The sequence below is a fragment of the Littorina saxatilis genome, linkage group LG4 (assembly GCF_037325665.1).
Source record: "Littorina saxatilis isolate snail1 linkage group LG4, US_GU_Lsax_2.0, whole genome shotgun sequence".
NCBI lineage: Eukaryota > Metazoa > Mollusca > Gastropoda > Littorinimorpha > Littorinidae > Littorina > Littorina saxatilis.
Genome location: NC_090248.1, coordinates 39,004,889 through 39,026,690, shown reverse-complemented (window position 1 = coordinate 39,026,690; position 21,802 = coordinate 39,004,889). Strand labels below are relative to the sequence as shown.

The following is a 21,802-nucleotide window of genomic DNA, read 5'->3' as shown; positions in this document are numbered from 1 at the left end:
CAGTGCCTGTGCACTAAACTGGGAAGGCAAAGCAAAAAGAGGCACTGCTCTAGAGCCTGTGAATTAAGCACTGAAGGTGATGCCACGGTTGCCAAACATAAAAAGCTGAGGTAAAGATGACACTTGACAAGCGCCTGTGCTTCTGAACTGAGTACAGTACGTAGAACCCCCCCTTTTAAGATCCCCAATTTAAGACTTCCTCCCTTTTAAGACCGTGTTTTCTCAGACTTTTTGTTTATAACCTCTGAAAATGTACCCCCATTTTAAGACTCCCTCCTTTTTAAGACCTGATTTGTTCAGATTTGGGGAAGTCTTAAAATGGGGCCGGGGGTTCCACTGTAATAGTGCCTTCCTGCAAAAAAACTCAAGAGGAATCTGAAACGAGGGCAGCTAGCCAGCCATCAGACGACAAGGAATTAATTATTCAGCTTTCCTCACACCTGGTGGTTTGGGTGGCAAATTAGTCCAATCAGCACTTCTCTCTAGCATCAATCACTGAACGCTGTTCGGATTCTCGCTAACAGAACGACGGAGAAACAAGAGCATTTGCATAGCAGAGCAAAGCTTGTGGTGAAATGTAAAGGATGCTCGATTTGCAATGTCATGTGCTTAAAAATATTTGGTAAATTTACTGTCCTACAGAGGAACCCCCCTTTTGAGACCGTAACACACAGCTGAGAAAATAATGTCTTAAAAAAGAGGAAGTTATGAACAGAAAATCTTAAAAAGTATGGTCTTAAAAGAGAGGGAGTCTTAAATTGGGGGGGGGGGGGGGTGTCTGAGAAAGGGGTTCCACTGTATTCACTGCACGTTGCGCCTGATCCATACTCCATTAGGCAAGTTTAAGGCTAGAACTTGTAGAAGTTTGGTAGTTAAATTGTTCTCTAATGTCTGTAGTAAAAGCATGAAATTCTAATTATAATGATTGATAAGACGATAATTGTCCTGTTATCTGTTGTCCTTCTTTCTTTTTCTTGGTGCATTTTCAAAACACACAAGAAAACTATTTTTCAAATTGTACTTCCTGTGCTTGTGTTAATAAATACTACTGACCATGCAATGACTTCAAAGTACATGTCAGGGATCGCGTTTACGCACGATTTTTGCGTATTTGACGCATTTTAAAAGTCGCTGACGCGTTTTTTTCGCCGCGCCGCGTAAGCCATACGCAAAAATATTGTAACTTTTTCTTGTCTTCACGCAGCGCTTCTGCTCTGACTTAATAATCACCCGATCCTGAAACTGACTATAGGGCTCGAGAAGTGACGACACACATGAAATCTGCGCGTCAAAACTAAAGTCCGTTTCTTTTTGCATCGAAGTATCGCAAACGAACGTAACGAGGGTATTACCAGATAATGTCTTGTCGGATAATGAAACAGACATTAGCTGCTCTCCCATCTCGCGCTTCCAAAAGGCGGAAAGTGTGTCTAGTCGTATTAGAGCGGGAAACAAACTCGCAAGGCCCGAAGGTTGGAGACAGCAGGGGTGTTATTCGACAGGCGTGCGCGGAGTTCGACAGGAAAACTCGCCGTATTTAGGTAAGGAGTGTCTTTTAGTCTTTCGTGCGTGTTTTGTTTGTGTCTGTACGTGTTTTCGTAGTACGCAAAAATATTGGTCAGTAACGCGTTTTTTTTCGTTTCGTTGCGTATGACTTACGCGTTTTTTAAAAAGCTAGCGCGATCCCTGCATGTATGCACATATTTCCACAAAATACCTCACAGTTACCCGTCACTGCATTTACACAATGACCAGACACTGCCATGTGTGCTGTATACCATTTCAATGGGATGAGGACGTAATTCTGCACCCTATATAGGCCTTGATTAACAAACTCATTATCATCAATCTTACTTTCTTCTGTGTGCAATATAATACAGCTGTGATAATAATCAGAGTAAGGCTTTGACTACTATGACCGAACCAGAATACATGTATACTTTTAATCAATCAATGAGTTTAAACAAACTCTCACATTGAAAACATCAGTATCTGCCTCTCTTCGAAGAAATAATCCACCACAAATTTCTTCACAAAGTTTGGATCCAGCGTGTCTTTTATCACTTCGGTGCGTCCAACCTGAAATAAGAAATTCAGTGTTGCATAAACTGAAAACTTAACATTTATGCGTAACCAGGGTTTCATTTACTAGTAATGTGCCCTAACTGTGCCATTGGCGCATTAAATCTGAAAATGTCCCATCACAATTCCCTTCAGTGCATCAAAGGGCACATTGAGATTACGTACTACGGTGCCACCAAATGTACACTTTACATCGGATTAAACACACACACAAACACACACGATATAGCGGCTAATTCTCAGATGGCACCATATTGCACCCTTTTGCATCTTTGGTCAAAACGCGTACAGGCCTCTTTGGCGCTTCTTGCCTTCGACTATGTCCCATCAGAATTTGGTTGAGTGGGACAAATGTCCCATTGCCTTTTTCTCCCAGGCTAAACCCTACGCAACAAACTCAAATACGGATCTATGCAAAGTCACCCCTGCAACCCCCCCCCCACACACACAACACACACACACACATGAGCATGCATGCATGGTCACATAGACACACAGACACTTTAATCATCATGCTGTGAAGTGATGGAATTTAAATAAAATCAAACTCAAGTCAATTGTCTGATTAGAGAAATTCTAATGACCAAGCTGGAATTCAAGTCTCTCAGAAGATCTTGACTTATTTTTCGAGATGTGTATCCAGCCAGTTCAACAGCTCAATATGAGAAATAACAACAAGCTGAATTTACCTCATGAGGCTGACGTGTTTTGGAGTTTCTCATCTGCAGAACACACATAGGGTCTGATTTTGAAAAGGTATCTTTGTTCTTCAAGTTTCTGCAAGAAAAAAACATACACACACAGATAAGCATCGGAATATATATATATACAACAACAAAAACACCAAATAATGAACAAATACTTAAAAAAACCACAAAAAAACAAAACAATGAACAAATACTTTAATAAAAAAAATGGAAGAATAAACAAATAATATATATGATCCAATCAACAGGCAAGAAATCAACAGCCGATAAAAATTTTCTTCCAGGAATTTTTTTCTTGGGTCTAAATTTGTGTCCTTTAGAAGACAGCCGCTTTGCTTTGAAAACCCTGGATTCAGAGAGAGTTCTCCAGCCTAACACAATCAAGCAATCAATGAACAAAATTACAAAACAGATGAGTACCTTACTGCCAAATAAATAAATAAATAAAGATAAAAATGAAAAAAACTATTTCTCCTCTCTCCCTGTTTAACCTGGCTACAAATCATGCACTGATAAGTGAAGTAAACGGCTAGCTCAGGTGGTAGAGCACTGGACTTGTGATGAGAGGTCGCTAGTTCGAATCCGGGCCGGGACGTACACGGGTCAACTTTATGTGCAGACCCAGAGACGGTATCCATCTCCCACCCCCGTGTCACCACAATGGCATGTTAAAGATCTTGGTCATTCTACCAAAGTGCAGATGGCTGATACCACCTAAACACGCATACATCAAAATCCGTAAGGGCGTAAAAACTCGAATCGTATTATAAACCAATTCATGTCCAATATAGGCAATTAAGACCTGACGGACAATAAGCCCCTTAAAATTTACTAGAAGTAAACAAATCATGCACTGATAATTAAGTGAAGTAAACAAATCATACACTGCTAAGACCAACACACCAAAAATACAAAAAGAAAAGAGAAAGAGAAAAAAGAAGAGAATCAGAGGATAAATAAAGACATGAGACGAGTTGTTAAACTGTAATTACCTGCACTGGACGCTGATCTCCACTTTAGATGACGGCATGCTGGCAGTTCCTGCCTGGAATGTCGAGTCCATTCTGCTGGACTCTGCACACAGCACAAGCACACGCAGAGCTGTTACATGTAGTGCTAGCTCGTACTGTAGCCTCTCTGCTAAAAACCTCTTTGGTTTTGGTAACGTCGGGCTGCTTTCTCACTGGGGAAAGCGAGCTGCCATACAGTAATTGCCATACAGTAATGCGCTACCCATTTTTTTCTTCTTCTTTTTTCTGCATGTGTGTATTCAGGTTTACGAGCCCTGAGACTTTAATTTGCAAGAGTGAAATTAGGCGCATCAGCTCCATCCGCCACTTTCTCACTGAAGAAGCCACAAAAACCCTTGTCACTTCCTGCATATTGTCTCCTTTAGACTATTGTAATGCCCTGTTGATTGGATGTCCTTCGTTAGTTATCCAACCTCTCCAAACTGTTCAAAATGCTGCAGCCCGCATCATCTTTAGGTCAAAGAAAACACAGCATGTCACTCCCCTGCTATACACAGTCCACTGGCTGCCGGTGGAACAGCGTATCAAGTACAAAGTCGCTTGTCTGTGTTTCAAGGTCTTCTCAGGAAGTGCCCCTCAGTACCTTTCTGAACTCCTGTACATATACACCCCATCGTGCACACTCAGATCATCCGCTGACACCAGGCTACTGAAAATTGAGCGCTTCAACAGGAAGCAGCACGGAGCAAGAAGCTTCTGTTGTGCTGCACCACCACTCTGGAACTCTCTTCCCTTCTCTGTCAGACACTGCACCTCTCTCAGCTCTTTTAAACAACAGTTGAAAACTTTCTTTTTCACAGAATATTACACCAACCTGGCCTAATGTCTTTTTCATTCCATTTCTGCACATACTCCTCTCCCATAAAGTTGTTAGGCCCAACAAAAAAAAATAGGTGTGGTTACGGTAACATAGCCAAAAAAAATAGGGTAGGAAGGTAGGCAATCACTTTTTTTTTTGTTTACTTTTTTTTCTAATGTGTACAAATTAAACCTACTTGATAGGGAAATAAGTGTGCGACTCGGGCGATTTTGCTTTCATTGCGTTTTCTGCACTCGTTTTTTTTGTTTGTTTTTTGTTTTTGACAAATGTAATAAAAAGTTATAGGGTCGGCCCCTAAAAATAGGGTAGGTCGGGTTACCGTAACCACACCTATTTTTTTTTTAGGCCTTATGATTGTTGAGAGTGTTAGCTGTGTATGTTTGTATATTTATAGTGTGTATTGCATATATATATGATTATTGTGTGAAGAGTACATGTGGTGATTTGTGTCTGTATGATTAATTTGTTAAATGTAGGTTGTACTTTTAATTGTTCTATAGCCATAGGTTAGGCACTTAAAAATGTGCAGTTAGTATTATTATCAAGAGTGAGACATTTTTGTAAAGCACACAATGATCCATCAATTTCAAGCCTTTTTGTTAAGCCTGATATTCATTGGGTGAAGTCAACTTTGCAAAGTATACTTCATGAAGCTTGCTGCAGAAAGCTTTGGCACTTAATTTGTGCCCTAAAATGTTGCGAAGAAGACTTAGCGCTCAATTAAAGAAGGCCATTACATACACTCACATGCATAGACACACAGTATCACATTCACACACACACACACACACACTTGTTAGTGCTGGCTCATACATAGCTAACTGCTGCAATCTCATAGTATGAGACCCAACTTGAGAGCATGCGACAAATAATCTTTTCAACCCTCTTTATTCCACACATGCATACACAGTACAGACCACACGTACATCCATAGAGTCGTTAGTGCTGGCTCATACGGTAGCCTCTCCAGTAAAACCTCAGAGTCTGGGAAACAACTCGAGAGCATGACACCAAGTATTGTCATGCAAGACTCTTTGTTACGAGCACACACACCTCCTCATGCACTCCCAGAAATGCACACACTGAGGATCAACTGCTGGGCTCACACCGTAGTCTATCTGGTAAAACTTTGAGGCACGCAAAGTTATGTCAAACACAAGAAAAGACATCTGAAGCTTTAGTGATTTGCTTTTTTTCCCTTTAGTCCTTACCTTTGCCGCTGCATCTCTTCCTTGTTCCTTTCTTTCCTCATGAGTTCTTTTTCTTCAGTTTTTTTGTTTGTATTATCTTTAACGCCTATCTTTAATACCTCGTACATAGACCTATCTAAATATAGGTCCCTACCTCATGTAAGTGGTATATTATAAATATAATATATATATGCTTCCATTCACCCCAGCAAAAATGAAAGATCAATGCTGATTGTCTCTTCAAAAGAAAAACATACATGCACACAAACCACAAACGAGCATTGTTTATGCACACACACACGTACATATGCACACACACAAACCCATGGCATCTATCTCTCCCAAAGTTTTCTTATTCACATTACCGTGTGCAGTCGATCCTTTCATCAAAACCCCAGAAACATGCAGTTGTAATTCTATATTGCACAATCTTGTCAACACAGCTTTCAGCAGCAACAGATCAAGGATTTACAACATAAACACCAACACAAATCTGATAAAAAGTCTTTTTTTTGTGTCTCTGTTGGCGATGTAAAAGGATTACCAAACACGATACCCTAATCGCTTTTTATTGCCGCAATTCAGTCTGCGAGGTCCCAAGCAAGTATAGACCACAAGATAAATAATTCAACGCCACTGGGGGGAAAAATCAATTTGCCAGCAAAAGTCAGATAATATCTCCGTCAAGTCGAGGAAGAAGCAGAAATAACGCTTATAGCACCCCCACCAGCTTCAGGATCAATATTCTCAAATCTGTATCAGGCATCATCAGTCCGCGTTGCGAGTAAGGCACTGAAGCAGGCCAGATGTACACAACTAGTCATCTATATGCCAAGATGCAGTCGATCCAGTCCCGCCTAATTCTTTAATTCTCACTTTGCATTTTGTTGGAATTCCCACACTGCCTAAAGCACAATAAACCGAACAAGAATTACGTTTTAATGAAGCTGTCCGAGTGAGAAAACTGTGGGCGTCAATGTGTTCCTCCTGGCCTCTGCTGAGCAATCAATATAAAAGCCCCACATTTTGCCAGACAGTTTCGACATGATTTCGACACTCCGCCCACTCTCTACAAGGCCTCGCGTCGCTGTTGATTTCGATTCAAGAAAATTTAGAACCCGGACATTGCACCATTCACCAAAGCACCATAAATTCCCCCTCCTTTCCATATTAAAACACTGAGTTATGTAATTCATTCAAAAGCAGCTGCCTTTTGTTTACAGGCTAGTTCACACGCGGCCGTCGTCTGTTTGCCAAAAACTTCATTTCACGATCGAGCGCGGCTGCGAATTGGTGCTAAGAGTGTTCAGCACTCCTTTGGAGTTTTTAAAAACAAAAGAGAACGATTGAATTTCGTACCTCGAGCGTGCGACGATGACGGCTAACACAATGCTCTTGTCGATTCGTCTCCTTCACATTTCTGATCCACGAAGAAATCCCAAGATTATTGATCAAAAAGTATATCCAATTACACACATATTCCTCGATATTATTTGCAGCAAAAAGCAGTCTGCTACGGGGAACATTCGTAGACTTTTTATTTGAAGAGCGAAATGAAGGGAAGTAACTTGCTCTCCCAAACTTTCGCTGCATCCCTGCAGCAGTGGCATAAAATGTCATTTCAGGGTCCTTTTTATGTCTTTCTCTCTCATAACGCGTCGTGTACTCCGTCAAATGCGAGATTTCAACTGCTGTTAAGTATTTCTATTGATTGTTTTTGTTTTGCCTTGTTGTTGTTTTTGTTTTTGTTTTGTTTTGTTCTGTTTCGTTTTGTCACAAGTTTTGTTTTGTTTTGTTGTGGTCTGTTTTGCTTTGGTCTGTTCTGTTTTGGTCTGTTTAGGTTTTGGTTTGTATTGGTTTGTTGGAGGAAAAAGCTTTTTTGCTTCATAAGTTCTTCACGTTATCACATTATCATATATCACAGGCCTGAAAACCTACTGATTACTAGTCGGGACATTACACTTGGTGTGTGTGTGTGTGTGTGTGTGTGTGTGTGTGTGTGTGTGTATGTGCAGGGGCGGATTCAGGGGCGGATCTGGGGTTTCCGGGGTTTCCAGCCTAAAACAAATAGGGCCTAAATATAATTATATAAAAAAAAAAATTAAAAGGAAAATATGGAAAATAATAATGCTTTTAAAAAAAAAAATTACAGACGATCCCATATTTTACGTCGTGATGACGTTCACTTTGATCAATAAAATATTTTGTTTAATCAGTAATGCATGTTGCCGTAGGCTAGCCTTTAAAAGTGGGTTGAGGATGATCGGCTCAGCTAAAGGCCGGTCCCTCTAACTACAGCCTGCATGTATTTGCTTTTGTAGTCAGCCGGCCTTTGTCTTCTTAGTTTTTGGAAGGTAGTTGGGCAATTTGTTGGCTCAGGTTGCACCAGATCGCTCAATTTTCCTTGTTTTAAACCAATTTTATCTTCTTAAATTAGCTTTTTGGAAGGTGTATAAAGGGTAGTTTCATATGTGATTGCACCAGATTGCTCCATTTTCCTTGTTTTTATCAAAATGTTCCTAAGACATGCCCGTTGTCAAACTTTATCAAAAGAATCATTCAACAATACATCTTATTTTGTTCTGTTTGTCACTGTGTCATGTAACACCTTTTAGAATAAACAAGCTAAAACATGAGTCATTTCTTCAAAAGAAGAAAAGAACCCTTACAACTTTATCATTGGAATTATTGATGATACTTTTGCTTGTTTTCATTATTTGAACAATTTTAAGCCACCAAAACGGCAGTAATTAAATCTACAGAGACAGAGAACACTGATAAGACGTCAAAGGCACGGCCGCGCCGCGAGGCAGCTAACACGAAACCAGCCGCGCGCGGTATAACCTTTCCGTAAAAGGTAAACGCGGGGTCACGAATCCGGAAGTGCTAGCTCGTGCAGACGAATCGAGCTTCAGCTACTGCAGGTAACGTTTGCATGTTTCTCTCGCTTTAATTGCCACTCTTCTCTACTATGACAGCGTTTACAGCAGTTTGACCACGCTGGGTAGTTGTCTTAGCTATTTTGCTTTTGACTTGCGAGCCTGTGTATATTTTTGTTGATCCGTTTTGTCGCTGATTTCTGTTTTCTTTGATGTTGTCTTCCACGGTTTTCTGAGCAACATTTTTTCAGTGCGAGTGTGTATACGGACCGGGTTGTTTATACGCCCATTTTAACGCTCTTGGGGGCTGTCAGAATACGGATTAGTCAGATATATCTTGTAAAGTTTCAGACAAGTCAGTTTCGCAATACTTGTAATGTGGACAAAGGGATGCTGGTTGAATCACTTTGACTTTCACAGGGAGCGACAAAGAAAAGCGGGTAATAATCAGCGGCCGGCGAAACCCCCCTGTTTTCACGGGTCGGCTGCACCTAAAGCAACGCTTGAGTGGATGCTAAGAATGTCATTAGTACACGGAGAATTGTAGCATTAAAATTCCTTTGTTTGATTGGGGAGGTATTATTCACTGAAAAGGGAAATGATGCTAGTAACCTGTTGATAGCCCGTTTCTCTTGTGCGTGGTCTATTTTTATCACGAGAGGATGCGAGTGCACAAAGGTCAGTAAAGACTATAAGTAAAAAGTGCGAGGTCGTGGGAGGGGGGGGGGGGGGGGGAGAGAGAGAGAGAGAGAGAGAGAGAGAGAGAGAGACTGACATTTATTTTACAATTAAGGCTGGTTTTTTTTTTTTTTAATTCTGTTGTGTTTACACTGCACATGTCTGCAGCTTGTGCTGGGCTGAGAGAGAGAGAGAGAGAGAGAGAGAGAGAGAGAGAGAGAGAGAGAGAGAGAGAGAGAGAGAGAGAGAGAGAGAGAGCTGAAAAGTATACTATACTAGACAAGACTAGTGTGCCAGCTTTGGAAAGGAGTGGTCCCCAAAGCTTGTCACTGACAGATTTTACATTCGCTCTGTGTCCTGTAGTGACTAACTCATAGTTACAACTATGTGGGCAGTGGAAGGCACAAGGAATGCGTCCTACCACAGGCACGTGCAAGAATTATGATACATGGAGTTATTAGACTTAGAGGCTATAAGGGGGACTGGCAGGAAATGAACATTGTTGCATGATTTCTAGAAGATTATGGTTGTCAGTGTGTGTGTGTATGTGCATGCGCGTGTGTGTGTGTGTGTGCGTGCGTGTGTGTTGTGCCACTGCTAGCAGAAGAAAACAATATTGTACAAGAGGTGGTGTACATTGTAAGTCAACCTGCACCACATCTGTATTAAAGCGACTTTTACATTAATCTTTTATTTTTGCTGTTTACCAAACACACAGAAACTCACATATATATATACACAAACACACACAGGTTTACATGCACACACATACATACACACACACACACACACACACACACACACACACACACACACACACACACACACACACACACACACACACACACACAATTAAGTAAAACTTAAACTAAAACTAAGAGTTGCCACAGTTGAAAGCACACAACAGCCATGCAAGATTTGCATACTAAGCATCAGCTGCAGAGGGATGGAGTGTAATCAGAATGGTTAACAGGAATTGAATATCACACACATACAGAAAAGTCTTGAGTGTTTGTTTCAAGAGTATTGTTGCAATCAAGGCTCACATCAGGGCTTCTTGGCTTGTTGCAAGCTGCTCTGTTTCAATTACAATTTAATATTGATTTTTGATGCGGTAGCATCACTTCTCAGGACAATTACTTCAAATATCCATTTCTGAAAGTTTGAACTTTTCTGGCTTTAAAAGTATGAAGAAAAAAAAAGCGGTTGTTTCTCTTACACTCTTAGCGACAACTCTTTTTCTTTATTTTTTCCCTTTTGTTGTATTCCTTCAACTTGTTGGTATCCAGACTGACACAAACTACAGTGTGTCCATGCATGGTCCTGTTTAGTGTCACTCAGGGCTAGGGAAACAAAGCTTGCCCTGTCTTGTGCAAGGCTTGCACAATGAACGCTTGTTTGAACTGCATGGGAATGCTGTAAAGATAATTGTATCACTTGGGTTAACACTTAAAGGCAGTACAGTGGAACCTTTATTTTAAGACTTTTTAACCTTCAAAGACACACACACACACACACACCCCCCCCCCACACCCCCCCCCCCCCCCCTGCTTGAAAAAAACTTTTTTTTATTTTTATTTTTTTTTTTTAGATGTTATGTTCATAACCTCTGTAAATTTTCCTTCATTCCAAACTTTTAAAACATAATTTTCTCAGATTTGTGGAAGTCTAATGCATGCAAGAGTTTTATTTTTATTTTTGTAATTCTTTTATAAAGATTTAGGCATCATTTTTCCCTCTGTGAAAAAGGTCTGCAGGTTTGCCTTGTATGTGGATAGCAGCATTGTGTGTTCCACTAAAGAACAATGGAACAATTGATTTACTTTGAACTTCCTTGCACACCCTACAAATTTGCCCAGGTTTATATAAAAAGAATCTTTTTAATTGCAAGATCATCTTGCAACGAAGAAACCATGCATCCCTTGTGTGATTAGTTTTCCTCATAACAACTTCTCTCCCCAGGACTGATAACTGTTCATGTTTCTGTCACACAGAAACGGGGAATAAAACATGTTTAATTTTCTGTTGTCAAACCATTAACAGTGTAATAGACCTTTTAGATTTGCAGCAAAAAGTAGAGTAGATTTTTGAGACTGACTGATAATGGCTTTTGCTATTCATCCCTGATGTTGACTCAACTCTGCGTGTCCAGTGTTTAGAAAGTTTACATTTTCAAATTTTGCGCATGGATATGTTTTGGAGTGTCTTATCAGGGGTGGAACTTTTCGGCGGATTTCCGCGGACACAACTTACGAATTCCGCTGGAATAATCTATTTTTCCGCGTCCCATTTCATCACAGTATCTATAAGCACAATATAGACATTTCCATCATTGAAAACGTGTCATAGGATATTTTCATAGTTTTTCTTATGAAGCCACTGAAAATAAAATGAATGTTCAAGAAATTATCTCCAGCAGGGGTAGAACGGTTAAGTTGGACCTCAATCTTATCATAGCCCAGACACGCCCCCTCCCACACACACGTCCAAGGCGACAGGCAAGCACACAGCAAAAATCTTCTCCCCTACCGACAGGGTTCGCGTTGTGATGTCATCATCACTTACTCACTCTGTACTACTCTAGGCCTGTAACTAGCCCATAATTCCCTTCCCCTTTTTCCCTAGGCTTGGGTCTCTGGTAAAGTTATTTCAGCCTCTCAATTCACCGGCTGCAGGCCAAGAGGTAAGATGTTTTGCTTGTCTGGGTGCCTGCCGATTTGGCATTTGACGTGGGTTAGATTTGGGGCAGGGTAGGTGGAGTAAGTTTGGTAATTGTGGACTTATCTTTCTTCCTTCTCAGCCAACACTGATTACTGGCACCCTACCAACAGTTCACTCTTGACGTGCTTTTTCTGCTGTTCGTCAGGTTTGGTTTTCCGTCAGTAACTAGTTAGGTTGAACTTTGCCTGGCTAGTTGAACTTTAGGTCCTTTTTTGAGTGGAAACTCTTTCCAGCCCCTGATGCTCTTGATTTGTTGGAACAATGGAACCCCCTTTTAAGATTTTTCTCATTTTGATATCAAGACCTTGCTAATTCAGATGTTCTCAGTTCTATGAAGAAAAACGGCCGTGCCTTTGCCTCCATTTTAAGACCGATCTTTTTAAGATCTGATTTTCTCATAGTTTTGGAGGTCTTGACCCCCCAAAAAAAGGGGGGGGGGGGAGGAGGGAGGGAGTGCCTCTGTGCAGGAACAGAGAAAAAAGTCTGCAAGACAGGATACATTTTGCATTGTGTGGATAGCAGCATTGTGTGTTCCACTAAAGAACAATTGAATGAAAAGTGAAGCTTGTGAAGAACCAAAACCAAGATTCCGTACACACTTATTTGACAATGTGAGTGCGTGTGTGTGTGTGTGTGTGTTTGCACGCGCTCATGTGTGTTTTAATTTACTTTAAAAAAAATTGTTAACAGCTTCTTGACATCCCCGGCATTATTCACATGTCTAAACTGTAAAATGAATCAAAAGGAAAGTATAAATACCTTTTACAGCCCAACTGTGAAATAAGCTTCCTTTGCACAGTTTAAAACCGGAAAGCTATAAACTCTGTGAGAATGTTATATTTATAACCAGAATACTACACCGCCTGTCAAACGGAGTAAAGGATGTGACTCATCCGGAGTGTTGGTTTATATTAAATAATTATGTCGGCATCAGATATCTATCATCTAAGCACAGGCACCCGGCAATAAGCGTTTTGCCTGCAAAACTTATATTTCTATATTTTTTGAATGAGTGGATTGGTTGTTTTGATCCTGTCTGCACTGTGCACTGGGAAATGACTGTCCGCAGCAGATATTCATCATCCAAGCACAGGCGCCTGACAATAAGGTTTTAGCCTGTGGAAATGTCCGTGGGTGTGTCGTTTCGATCCAAAGTCTTCACTGTGCACTGGGAAATAATTATGTCAGCAGCAGACGTCCATCGTCTAGGTTGAATTAGGCACATCCGAGTATCTCTGACGGTCAGAGCTGAAGGAGGAAGATCTGGCTGTATGGTCTGCTTTTGTCTAAATTCTGCCTCTTAATTACTGTATGTCTGCTGCAGAGATCGATACTTGGGGGACGGGAATCTTCACAGACTTGTTTGGAAGGAGTAAATCTCAGTCAGTGAAGGGATGTTATATTGAAAATCCTGGCGTCTGCGTTACTGGTAGTGATACACTGAATAGAGACAGACGCACCCTCCTTCCCTGCTACATTTTCTATCAAGACAAGCAGCGTGTACATCGTATCTTGTCATGTCGGTCTGTCTGGCTCAGATGGTGAGTTCTGTATATTTTCAGTTTCGCTCGCTAAATAATGCCTTAATGGTGGTACTGATAGAACTATCTCAGTCCAAATGTCATGTAAGCAACAACCTTTACAGGGGTTGGATGACGAGAGACCGAGTCGGTAAAAGAGCAGTTTTAAGATTTTATTTAGAAAGCAAATTGATTGAAACGAAAAAGAGAAGACTTTCAGTTCACCTTCCCACTCAGTGATTGAGACTGATAGACAAGTGGCTATAGATAGTCATCCACTGGAAAGGAATGAGGGGACAGATGGAAGGTTGATAGGCATGCCTCTAATGAGTTTCTGGGTCCTCCTTGCCCTCCCGCCGGTAATTGGAACTTTTCATTCGGAACAAAACTGGTCAAACAAGAGACGCAACAGACAAGAATCAATAATAACTGATGCTGATTTAGATTATCTAGAATATATTAGTATTACATAACACATATGTTTCGTTGTTAAGATGGTCGAAACTATCTCAATGCAATTGCCAATTTTAAAAGACTATTTTTCCGGCACAGTCGGTTTCTTAAAGTATTCTAAGATACGTGTTCTTCTGTTCCCATATCATATAGAGAGAATACTACATGGCTTGCTGTGTCCTACCAGATTTACACGAGTTGTTTTTTTAAATATTGAACTGCGAGCGAAAAAACCTCATCGTAAACATTCATTGGTGCGTATAAAACCCGGTGCCTGAATGGAGGGTACTGTCTAAAGTGCATCTGACACAGTTCATAAGTAATCAGTTTCTGAGTTTTCGCCTTATGCTGGAGAAATTTTTGCTTAGTTCTGGAAGTAATTGAGGCCAGGGGGAAGCCGTTAGTGCTAGCATCTAGCTCTCCGCTCTATGCATGAACGAGTTTTGCAGCTTGCGAGAAGGCGTGTGTGTATTGCTTCAGGGGCTAATGAGAAAGCCATGTCTGGAATGCAAGGCTGAAATTTGCCGGGCAGACAGGCTTGAAGATAGTGAACTTGCAACGCTTATTTGTGCCTTCTTGTGTCTGTGTATTTTTACAGGGTGATGTATGAGGGTTGTAAGACATGTGATGTCTGTCTGTGGGTTTGTCTTTGTGCGAGTGCAGAAGGGGTTTGGGGGTGGAGTAAGGAAGGACTCAAAGAGAGAGACAGGGACAAAGATAGTCGATATGAACAGAATTGAATTGAATTGAACTTTATGCAACAAAAACAAAAAGATGAATAAATAGATTAAAAAAAAGAAGAAGAATGAATTCGATCGATCAATCAATCAATCCTACTCTTGACGGAACCACAAGCTGCTCATTTTTTGGAAGTGTGTCCAAAAGGAGGGATAGTCTGTAAAATGAATTAAAAAAAAAATGAAAAGAAGACTGGCCAGATCTGAGATGGTGAGCCGAATCGTTGACACAGGAAGGACTGTGCTTTTTGTCGGAAGGACTGTGCTTGTGCTTTTTGTCAGGGCAGGTCGTCCTTTGATTGTCACAGATAACAGGCAGGTGTGAACACAAACATTGACAGGGAAGTTCAAGGGAGGTAATTTAGATTTTTGGAGCTTCCGTGTCGAAAGCAAATTAAACTTAGAAGCTTTGCAAAAGGAAGTTTGCAAGATACGACATGAAAAAAACGTGTAGTTATATATATATACACTTTTTAATTTTTGTTGTTGTATAGGACATTCAGATCGAATGGTTTATAAATAGGTAAATGCGTGTCTTGTGAATATGACTGTTCCCGGAAGTTTTGATATTAAGTGGTTTGGATGGGGGGCGTTTTTGTCCGTGGGAAACGTCGTTGTCCCAGTGAATAATAGGTGACTCGTACCTGGTGCACACAGAGAGAAAGAGAGAGAGACACACACACACAGATAGGAGAGAGAGAGAGAGAGACACACACACACACACACACACAGCCTGGAGATAGAGAGAGACTGGAGCACGTGTGTGTCACGTGTGTGTGTGTGTGTGCGTGTGCTAAAATGCATGCGCGTGTGTGTTTGTGTGTGTGTGTTTCTCACAGTGAATGTGTGTGCGTGCACGCAAACGTGTGTTGGTGTGTATGTGTGTCTGTGAAGTTATAATGCCATGTCAGAACAACTTGACACGATGCATGCGTCTGTGTTACCTCTATGTGTCAAAAGAATGAATAGTTGTCACATGTTTACGGTTGAATACCGCACACCATGTTGTTCAAGTCTTGAAATACGATCTGATGTCTTGTTCTTGTCTGCCTGTTCTAGCCTTCTTTGTTTGTGAAACTCGAGTCTGCGCTCAGTTTCCTCGCACAACTCAGCATAACAGAAAAGCAGACGCATGTCTTGTGGGAATGTGTCTGGGAACTCAAGACTTTCTCCTGTCATCTTTTTTTGAAGGCGTGCATGTTTGTGAAACTGTAACACACACGCACGCACGCACGCACGCACGCACGCACACACACACACACACACACACACACACACACACACTTGCTCCCTGCCCTTCCCTGTCTGCTCTGACACTGATCCGCCAGACAAAAACATTTTTGTTTTTTTTGTCTTAAAGGCAGTGTACGTAATATAAGATGATGAGATTTTTGGAACAGTTGAACCTCTCACCTTATTTTTGTAGTAGTTTCTGTTCATTACCTCTGCAAACGTACCTTCATTTAAAGTCTCTCTCCCTTTTAATGCCTACATTTTGTTATTTAAAAAAACCAAACTTTTTTTGAGATAGTAACCTGTCTACATCGGGCTTGTTTTTTCCTCAAAACTGATACTGCGGAAGCCGGAAAAAGATGTTGAAGATAACCCATCTGCACTGTTTTCGAAGCAGATGTGACTCATTTTTCCTCGTCAGCCAGCGTGGAGGAAAACTCTCTGGCTTGGGCCAGTCGGGGGGTGTTGACGCTGGTTGATTTTCTATGTCTGGGTTTCCCTGACCCGCCAAATACCTGTGAGTCAAAATTGCATCAGAAGTAATTAAACTTCAACTCGGGTTAAAATTTATTGTGCGCTGCATTTAGGCCTTGGCATAAATTGTTGGTCTGGTTGCACGCTTGGATAATATGTCAGTTATATTATTAGTCTACGTGCAGGAGGGGGTGGGGGTGGGGGTTGGGGGTAGTAGGGCGGGAGGGGGAGAAGTCAGTGTGTGTGTGTGTGTGAGAGAGAGAGGGGGAGAGAGAGAAAGAGAGCGGGGGAGAGGGAGGGCGGGGGAGAGGGAAGAATAGACACACGGACACAGGCAAACAAACAACCCCCCAGCCCTATCCACTTTAACAAAACACAAAAACCAACAACCATGTGCCTATGCCCGTACATAGTTTCGCACGCCTTGAATATTCTCTGGTGTTCCTCATGCTGAGTGACAGACTGAGTCAGTAAGTGAGTGAGTGAGTGAGTGAGTGAATGAATGAGATCACGTGTAGTGTGGATGTGTAGCAAGACCACAGAGATATAGAGCAAGACGCATGAGAGAGGGAAGCAGGATATATATATATATATATATATATTCGAAAAGAAGCCATTGAGTACACACACGAGCCACGCGCATCATCAACCACAGGCGCATGAATTTGGATTGTTGGGGGGAGACAAGTGTGTACGTGTGTGTGTGTGTTAGTGTGTGTTTGTTAGTGTGTGTGTGGTTTGTGTGTGTGTTGGGGGATGTTACAGGTAGTGCTGTTTTGTTCTTCGAGTGAGGCACGCTGGAGGTTGAGGGTGACACACATACACACACACAAACACACACACACACACACACCTATCTCTTCCAGGCCAAACAGACCTGTGTTTGCTGTTAGACGTTTTGACCTATCCTGACACATGATGAAGTGACAGCAATACATGTAATTACTGTCTGAGACCTTTAAAGAGTTTTGTTTATCTCAACATTTACCCCATTTACATTTATCTCAATATTTATCTCAACATATTTACACCCCCCCCCCCCCCCCCCAAAAAAAAAGTGTGCACACTGCACAAACCTCTGCCACTTAACACACACCCCTCCCCCACCCATCCCCCTGCACCCTCCACATTTAGTTGCTCTTATATCACCCTAATTTTCATATTTATCCTCTTATTCAGTTCCTCTTGCAAGTTAAGTGACAGTTTATTTACGGTTCATGCATTTTCAGTGAAAAAAACAGCAGCTAGCTAGCTGTTGACAGCAACAGTAAACTTCAACCTTCACCTCTTGATAGAAATTCAATACAGTTGCACTGACTATATGTTTGCAGTCTGGAGACCTAATACACCTCATGGCCCCACCCTTCCGTGCATTTCATGTCTTGTCAATGAAGGCTACGCGACAGGCAAACAACAGAACATGGGGTTATGTTGACCCTAGACTGCTCGATCGCTGCACACACGCAATACAGTGGAACCCCCATTTTAAGACCCCCAATTTTATTTAAGACTCCCCCTCCCCCCTTTTTTTAAGACTTTGTTTTTTCAGACTTTTTCTTCGTAAGTCTGTGAATTTACCTCTATTTTAAGACTCCCTCTATTTTAATTAAGACTCGATTTTCTCAGATTTTTTGGAGGTCTGAAAAAGAGCGGTTCCACTGTATCATCAACCTCCTGTGCAGGCTGGTGTGAGCGCATAAAGTATGCAGGATGCAGGGCGATTGATTTAGTCTGTCAGTGTGATTGAGCTTTTGAGCAGTGAGGTATAGATCAAGGTGGCGTTCATTCATTCCGTCTCATTTCGCTCCCCATTAATTAGACTGCCCTTCGTGATCTGGGTCTGAGGTCTGTTGCGTTGAGTTATAACGGCTGAAGTTGAGCTATTCTGAAGCATAGATCAAGGTGGGGCTATAGTTGGCGATGGCTCATATTTTACTCCCCACTAATTAACTTGTTTTGGACGGGAGCTGCAACATTTACACATTTAACATGCTTCCATTTGAAACTTCTCGGTCGTCATCGTGGATTGACGCCTGACCAAAGGTAATTGAAGCCCGACGGAGCGAAGCGACGGAGGGCTTCAATTAGACTTTGGGAGGGCGTCAATCCACGATGAAGACCGAGAAGTTTCAAATGGAAGCATGTTAATGTTATTGTAATTCAATCTGACGACGATCTCTTTCCTGCTTTCATGCGATGGTAAACAGACAGAATTGGTTCTGTTCTGTTCACACACTACTTTCAGTCCACCCACCTGCAAGAGTCAAGTCCCAAGAAATATATGTCTCTGTATTCCAACTTATCACTCTGCTCCTGTTTTGTTTTCTTTCACATACATTTTCCCTTCTTTTTTGACGGGTTTCTGGACAGCAAACTCTAAAACAAATTCTTTTCATCACAAAAGCGATCTTTGGAATTGACTGACGTAGTCCGGAAGAATTCATGCATCAACTTACGTCACGTATTCGACGTCATCTCTTCGCATACCTTATGGTCTCGGTATTTCGTTGGCCTTCATATTTCCTACTTGTTTGTTTGTTCGTTCATGGGCTGAAACTCCCACGGCTTTTATGTGTATGACCGTTTTTACCCCGCCATTTAGGCAGCCATACGTCGCTTTTGGAGGAAGCATGCTGGGTATTTTCGTGTTTCTATAACCCACCGAACTCTGACATGGATTACAGGATCTTTTTCGTGCGCACTTGGTCTTGTGCTTGCGTGTACACACGGGGGTGTTCGGACACCGAGGAGAGTCTGCACACAAAGTTGAGTCTGAGAAATAAATCTCTTGCCGAACGTGGGGACGAACTCACGCTGACAGCGGCCAACTGGATACAAATCCAGCGCGCTACCGACTGAGCTACATCCCCGCCCGATTTCCTACTTGTAAAATGACCCTCAAAGCTAACCGAGACTAGTTGAGGTTGTATCCATGCGCCTCGCCAGCAGGTGGTTAATGGCTTTTTTAGCGAGTGGTTATCGACAATTAATGACCGGTAATTTTTAATGAGTTGGGGCATTCTGACCAATCACAGGATCTGTTTCATTAAAACGCCAACTTGATTGAATTACATTTTGGTATTACCGTTACCTCTTACCTTGAGGCTGGCTAAAAAAAATTTTTTTGGGGGGGGGAAACAAAAAGGAGTAGCTTCACAAATAGCTAAACTGTATCTGTACACTTGTGCATTATTGATTTGAAACTGTGGATGGTGGAAGAGATGTTAATTTTGAATTTTGTGCTGACTAAAGTAAAAGCTTCTTAATTGAGTGATGTAAGTGCATGCTTTTCGAGTTATCTTGGAACTCCTCTGGAAAAAGTTAAACTGTGGTTTCGTGATGGTGGTCTGAGGTGCGTTGCATTATGTTATGTTGAAGTTGAAACAGCACTAATGCACAGATCAAGGTGGCATTTCAGTGTTCATGCTGGGTCGTAACACTTAATTTGGACTAATTACTAATTACTGCCCTTCCTTGCATGTGGGTGATTACATATATAAGGACCTGAGGTGTGTTGCATTGCCTTATGCTGAGGCTGAGGTGTTACTGAAGCCTATCCAATTAGTTCATGCTGCAATCACAAATCTAGGCATAGTACATTACTGAAGGACTGCCTTTGCAGGAAGTAAATGTTACAATGGTACCTGTGATGAAAGCTGGACGCCCAGCCAAAAGTGTCGATCCTGCAATAGATGTTTGGAAATAACTCTGTAGGGTTTGTATGTGTTGTGAAAGGGTTGTTTCTCTTGAAACCATTGAGGCAAGCTTCCCCATGCAGGCCAATCATTATCAAGGGTTGTGTCTCCACAATATATAGTGCTAAGAGAAAAAAATCTTTCACAGCCCATTCAAAGGCTGGCAGAGTTTATTTCCGAATATCGTCTGTGTGCAGGTGCATGGTCTGTGACTGTCTGACAAGTTTACTTTGGTCAGGAGTATAGTCCAAGATAAAGGACAAGAGAAAATACAGTATTTTTATTGAGAGATGTACTCTTGTGGATCAGACTGGCCTCCCATCACAGGTACCACTGTACTTGTAGGTATCGTCATAACTTTCACAGAGGTGCTGTGTGTAGGTTAATTGTTCAGAAACTAGCAGTGATCCAGGCCAGTTGGTGATGGGAGAGATTGAACATTGGCTGTTCCCACAAGAAGTAAGAAATAAAAGAAAAAACAACACTGAAGTGTTACGATTGTGCTTCAACCTTCGAAGGTCTTCGCAGAAGCGATGTCTGGTATCGGGAATATTGTGTCTTTTCCTTCATATTGGCTTTTTTTTTTTTTTTTTCCCCCAGGAATTTCCTTGCAGCAGCTGGTGTGTGCAGGTGTGATACACATGTTGCATTTTGATTACAAGGAATTTTTGTTTTGTTTCAGATCTCTGTTCCTTAGTTTTGCAAGTGTTCCTGTAAAATCACACCGTCAAGATGCCTCGTGGTGAGTATATGTTTGTTGAGAAGAATAATCCAACTCTGCCAATACTTGAACATTGCATGCTTGTAAAACAAACAGACATTGACATAGTCGACAGACACAGTCAGGCAGACAGACACACATGCATACGCACACTCACAGAGGCACGCATGCACATACAAACACACACACACACACACACACACACACACACACACACACACACACACCAGGGGCGGACCTAGTTGTGGATAAGGGGGGGGTTCCAAATTGGAGCAGGGGTCCAGGGGCCGCTCAGGCCCCGGTGGGGTCCATGGGCAAAGCCCTGGTGGGGGGTCTGGGGGGCAAAGCCCCCCAGATGCTGAAGGAATTTTATATGTTTAGGTCAATCGGAGGCCTCTCGTGGAAGATAACAAGGTAAAAAAAAAAACACGGATGGGGGGTGGGGGGGGTTCCGGGCACCCAGGAACCCCCCCCTAGGTCCGCCCCTGCACACACAAACACACAGAGGCACGCATGCACACACACACACACACACACTGCACACACACACACACACACACACACACACACACACACACACACACACAAACCAGGGGCGGATCAGTTGCTTTGTAAGGGGGGGGGGGGGGGCACCACACACACACACACACACGAAAATGTGATGCAACAAGTATAGCTGGTCTGATCCAGCGAGTTTCATTGGAATTTTGCTGCTTCATTTTTTTCTTGAAGTATTAATTCTGACCCCAAGTTCATTAAGCAGGTTGAAGGACTTGATTGTCTGCTTTGCCAAATTCCTAGCATGCACTTTCAAGTTCACAGCAATTAACATAGTTGTCATGCATGCAGACATGCCTCCAT

At 41.9% G+C, this 21,802-nt stretch overlaps 2 protein-coding genes across 4 annotated transcripts in view; one reads left to right on the top strand and one right to left on the bottom strand.

The window, feature by feature from the left end:
• LOC138964711 (copine-8-like) overlaps positions 1 to 7,344 on the bottom strand; it is a 30,466-nt gene extending 23,122 nt beyond the window's left edge. Inside the window, exons 1-4 of the mRNA XM_070336738.1 lie at positions 7,190 to 7,344; positions 3,782 to 3,863; positions 2,772 to 2,859; positions 1,976 to 2,079 (exon numbers count right to left, since the gene is read on the bottom strand). Of these exons, the coding sequence (XP_070192839.1) occupies positions 1,976 to 2,079; positions 2,772 to 2,859; positions 3,782 to 3,852 (263 nt within the window). The 5' untranslated portion in view covers positions 3,853 to 3,863; positions 7,190 to 7,344. The remainder of the gene's footprint in view (positions 1 to 1,975; positions 2,080 to 2,771; positions 2,860 to 3,781; positions 3,864 to 7,189) is intronic.
• Positions 7,345 to 8,665: 1,321 nt separating this feature from the next.
• Positions 8,666 to 21,802, top strand: part of LOC138964715 (gelsolin-like protein 2) — a 38,559-nt gene continuing 25,422 nt past the window's right edge. Inside the window, exons 1-2 of one of the 3 annotated variants that reach the window (XM_070336747.1) lie at positions 8,666 to 8,754; positions 20,903 to 20,962. In XM_070336747.1, the coding sequence (XP_070192848.1) occupies positions 20,953 to 20,962 (10 nt within the window). In that variant the 5' untranslated portion in view covers positions 8,666 to 8,754; positions 20,903 to 20,952. Of the gene's footprint in view, positions 8,755 to 11,987; positions 12,071 to 20,902; positions 20,963 to 21,802 lie in introns of those variants that run through there. The other 2 variants (XM_070336745.1, XM_070336746.1) reach the window with 2 other exon arrangements.